This window comes from Cryptomeria japonica, chromosome 11 (assembly GCF_030272615.1).
Source record: "Cryptomeria japonica chromosome 11, Sugi_1.0, whole genome shotgun sequence".
Taxonomy (NCBI): Eukaryota; Viridiplantae; Streptophyta; class Pinopsida; order Cupressales; family Cupressaceae; genus Cryptomeria; species Cryptomeria japonica.
The window spans coordinates 505,881,441-505,886,337 of NC_081415.1; the positions used below are offsets into that span (position 1 = coordinate 505,881,441).

Below are 4,897 nucleotides of genomic sequence, written 5' to 3' on the forward strand. Positions count from 1 at the left end.
CATCGCCATTAAAAATTATTTATTATTTCATTGAATTATTGCCTTCTCTGATCTCCTTTAACTCATACTTATGTCTGGTTGAATCTTTGACTCCATATATCTTGTCTATAAGCTTGAATCTGTTTCTTAAACATCAATAATCTATTTTAACCAGTAAGATTTGGAATAAGATGACAAAATTATTATTTGTGTAAACAAGGCCTTTTCTGACACAATTCCACTGTCTTTGAAGGCGTTTTGAAAAATATATCTGGTAAGAGTGATGACTTGTCCTATTAAACCCCAACATTTCATGTGAATCACAAATTTGTTCCTTTTTGCTCTTATAATATAGCTTACATTGTTGCATCCAAAAGGGGATGATTTAGAGTGTATATGGCGCATTAATTGACTCGTGTGTTCTCAAATTTCAAAATGTCCGCATCTGTTGCTAGTTTTCTTTAGTCTCTCTTTCTAGTGAGGATATAGCTTCAACTCTTTCATGTTCTTGTATGACCAACATTGTTCTATGGTTGTGAGATAATGATTCTAAGGTCACAGTTTCTTACTAGTCACACATGGAGAGTGTTTATTAAAATATAGTACCACATAACATTATTTTGGCTAAAATTTAAGGCTCATTCTCCAGACACCTTAGCCATGTTGATGATCTTTTGTGGACTTGGTCCATAGCAGATATCCAAGTCTAGCCCTTCACTCCAGTTAAGACTTGGAAAGAAAACCGAGGCTTTGATTGAACAACAGTACACTAGATCACTGCAAATAGAAATATGATTTTCCTCAAAGAAAGGTAAATCATGGGAAGATGAGTACCTAAGTGCAAGTACGGAAACCAAAGAGAGAACCTTCTATACAAAATTGAGATTTTCCGTAATAGTGTCTGAACCACCTATAAAATTTGAGAAATCAGCCTGTTAATCTTTTAACCTTTTTGCTAAATCTGTATTCACTTCTTGAACTTACCATGTAAATTGAAAGAAACCTCAACCCTGCAGTCAACCCCTACACATTCTTCAAAAGATGTTACAAGCTAAATAACGGCTCTAATGATCATCTGATATTGTTAATTGAAAAAAAAAGGTACAAAGTGCTAAAAGAACTGGATTTACAATCTAATAAATGTCAACTGGTCAGAATTTGCAAATCCCTTCAAGAAACTTTTCATGAATGCATGTACATTAATTTATTAGCAAAAAAAGTCAAATAACTGTAAAGCGGGTACCAGTAGGTTCCAGTATGAAAACCCATTAACTCATAAAACAGGGGTTCTCATGCAATAATCTATCACATAGATGTCGACTGAGGTTAAAGAACTTTTGACATCATAATACACAGTGGGTGAACTTTATGGCTGTCTGCCAATCTGAATTTTATGCAAATAGATGTAACACTGAAAAAAAAAAAAGTGGAAAAAGTTTAAAACAATACACTGGTAAAATGCTATCTATCAATCTGAATTTTATGCAAATAAACGTACAATGAAAATGAAAAAAGAGACAAAACGTGGAAAAAAGTTTATGATGCTTTTTTTTTTTTGCCAAACTGTATTTTTTACCATTTTCCAACATCAACGTTACCAAAACTGAAAATATTTGCAAGAAACTCACGAACTGGTAATTCTTTCTGCCAATGATATTCTACTTCAACAGAAATTAAAAAACCAAGCCTGTAAACTTATGGTATGTACCATGCAGTCATGATCACTTTCAACACAAAACAATCATGAAATATCAGACAGCCAGACCTAGATCTGACACAACATCTGGAAAACTGTGAGAATCTAAACAATGAGAACACTTATTCATTGAATTTCAATCCAAAATAACATTCATAGATCACTAAAATCCACTTCTCCAACCCTACCTTCTGCTGGACAAGCTCCAATGATAATCTTTCAAAATTGCTAAAATCAAAAAGTAACCGAACATTCAAGATGTCCATGTCACCATGTAGGTCAATGGCAAAGCAGGCAATGGCCAGCCGCATGTTGCAAAATTACATACTCTGTAAAAGTAGAGCATAAACAATTGAGATCAAGGGGACAATAACACAGAGTCTTGATATTCGAAATCTTGTCAACTCATCAGAATTGTGCAATAGCTTTCTGCTAATAGGTTAATGAAAAGAAAAAAAGAAGAAAATTGTTTTTTCGGGGCTCTGAAACCTCCCTATTTTGTTTATCCCCGTTATTGCTCTAGAATGTCTGAATAAAATCTAGTCTTCGTTTGTCTTCTTAAACACAGAGTCACCTCGTAAATAGCACCATGTCGTCTTATTCCTGAGAACCCTTCGACATTAGCGTGTAAATAAAGCAATCTGTCTGTAGACACTCACATGGTGTGCTAAGTGAGCGACCCTGTGTTCTTAATCAATCTTAATTCTCCTGTGGGATGATCACCTTAATTGTTGGATTGGGTACCTCGGTTATTTCATTTGGCACCTCAATTGTCGCAATTCCCTGTGACGCACTTTCCCCTTTAGTTGCCTCTTTATCGTGTTCCTTCATTTCTTCTGCCACTTGTTCTTCCATTTCCTTCTCAGCCCTGAGAACTGGAGCATAATAATCTGCGTGACTGTCCATACAGTCCTTAAGCAAAGAAGTAACCTTGTAGCATTTTTCTACAATATCTTGATTATTTGCCTCCCCTTCTTCAACACATTTCTCCCAAGCAATAAAAGCATCCCTGCAACCCCCAGACTTCATGAACAAGCAAAACCCACATTCCTCTTCTTCCCCATCTTCATCTTCATCGGAGTCATTAGGCTTTTGTTCGGTTTCATTGGGGTTTTGATTTTTTCCTTTGTCCCCCTCGCCATCATCAGGTCTTTTAGGGTTCTGATCTGATTCATTGGAGATTTTGGACTCTTTCTCTATTCCATTAGAATTAATATTATTTTCTTCTGATGTTTTTTCGTCCCTTTTCTCCATTTAGGTTTTAGAATAAAGGTTTCCTAGTTTTCTAAAACTAGAATTTCTGCAATCTTGGTTTCTACTAATGAATTTTCTGCAATATGATAATAAAAAAGAAACTGAAGCTAAAGAACAGAACAATTGGTTTCAGTATACCTGATCTCATTGACGAGAAGCAAGGCCTCTTTTTCCAGTCTTCTTTGTAGGCTTCACCCTAAAATCAATGCAATCGGCAAGTGAGCTTTCTTTGACCATGACAGACAATAAAGTCTGCATCGCTACTACTCATATAAACAGTCGACCGATTCGCTTCCCCTTTCCTTAAACCCTAAAGGCTGTTAAACCCTAGAGATCTATGAATGAATGCTTCTAATAATATCAATTAAGTATGAAAGTTATTTGTAAATAAATGTTTTATATTTTTTTTTTCAAATCATATTTAAACAAGTGCTATATAGTGGGAATACTTGTTTTCATAGTATTGTAATAAAAATATTTGTTCAAATTTTTAATCATTATAATTTTGAATCATTATTATTTTAAAATTATATTATTTAATTATATTTATGTAATATTAACTATTAGCATACCTATTACACTAGTTTAATATGTGGTCAAAATAGCACAAAAAAGGTATTTTTGGTTGCCTTTGGCAGATCATTCATTCCTTGGTTGTATGAGAATTGTGGAAGGAGTGCAATAAAAGGATCTTTAGGGATCCATCGATGCTTAGGGATAATCTAATAAAGAAAATTGAAGCTTTGATTATAAAATTGGCTAATACGACTGCCAAAAATAAATCCATGAAAAAAAAAACTTTCACTAATCGAGATGAGGAGACGGTTAAGCAATTCAAGGGATTGGTTATTCACTCATTAGTGGGCAACAAAAGAGAGACTAAATGTTTAAAGGAAGTGAGATGGAGCACCCCTGAGGTAGGTTGGATTAAAACCAATGTGGATGGTGCCTTGAAGGGCAACCTTGGACCTAGCGAAATTGGATGTGTGGCATGCAATGAGACGAGGTATGTAATTGCAAAAAAATTGGAATTCATAGGCGTCACTACAAATTATATTGCGGAGTTCAGAGCAGCTTGGAGGGGATTGAAGCTTGGCAAGGAATTATGTGTGGATAAAATCCATTTAGAAGGGGACTCTCTTATCACCATTAACACCATTAGGCAAAATCATGCACCCAATTAGATGTTGAATTGATGGTTCGACCCAATCAAGAAATTGATTGATAGTTTGCAAGAATTCAAGTTGAGCCACATAGTGAGGGAAGGAAATGGTGTAGCTAATGAGTTGGCAAAGCATGCTATAGAGGGCTTGGGCGAGTGGGGGTCAAACAACTCAAATATGTCTTAATTGCCTTATTGGGTATGAGCTGGCTTTTCTCCAGGAGAGTATTGATCGGCGATGTTTGTTTGGAAAAACCCAGACATTAGGGTATTTATTAGCGAAAGGCTAATAGAATTCATGTCCTTTGGAGTCGGCATCATTGGGTTGACATCACTCCTTGTGTGTGAAAAAACATGTGAATGAGTTGGTAGTATGAAATTGAGGATAAATATGATGACTATGGATCACACCTATTAAGAACTTTTCTGGATAAATCAGTTGATGATATATTGAGGTGGTTTAAAGTTCAAATGTGAGAGATATCCATCAAGGTGTGTGGAATAGATACGAGGTAATCATTTTGAGAACATTTCTTTAATTATCTCGGTGAGGCTATCATTTCAACAGGTGGTTTTTAGCTATATAAGGTAGCCAAAGTGGCATTTGAATCCATTAAAGCTCTTTGTGTGCTCTGCTACTAATGCTAAAGTATTTCATTGATGATGGACATGCCGGTTATTTTGGAAGCCACCAAGCGGCAAATGTCTTTCCTTGGTGAAGTATTGGACAAGTGTCTACTTATCACGGTGGCTTTAGGTCAGCCCTTGGTTTTACATGCTATCAAAAGGGTGTTGGAATTTTTGCG

The 4,897-nt window shown here is 35.5% G+C and overlaps 1 protein-coding gene across 1 annotated transcript; it reads right to left on the bottom strand.

The window, feature by feature from the left end:
- Positions 1–1,771: 1,771 nt before the first annotated feature.
- On the bottom strand, positions 1,772–3,074 carry LOC131068356 (uncharacterized). The gene has a single exon (XM_058003543.2). The coding sequence runs from the start codon at positions 2,927–2,929 to the stop codon at positions 2,375–2,377; it is 555 nt and encodes a 184-aa protein (XP_057859526.2). The 5' UTR covers positions 2,930–3,074; the 3' UTR covers positions 1,772–2,374.
- Positions 3,075–4,897: the final 1,823 nt, after the last annotated feature.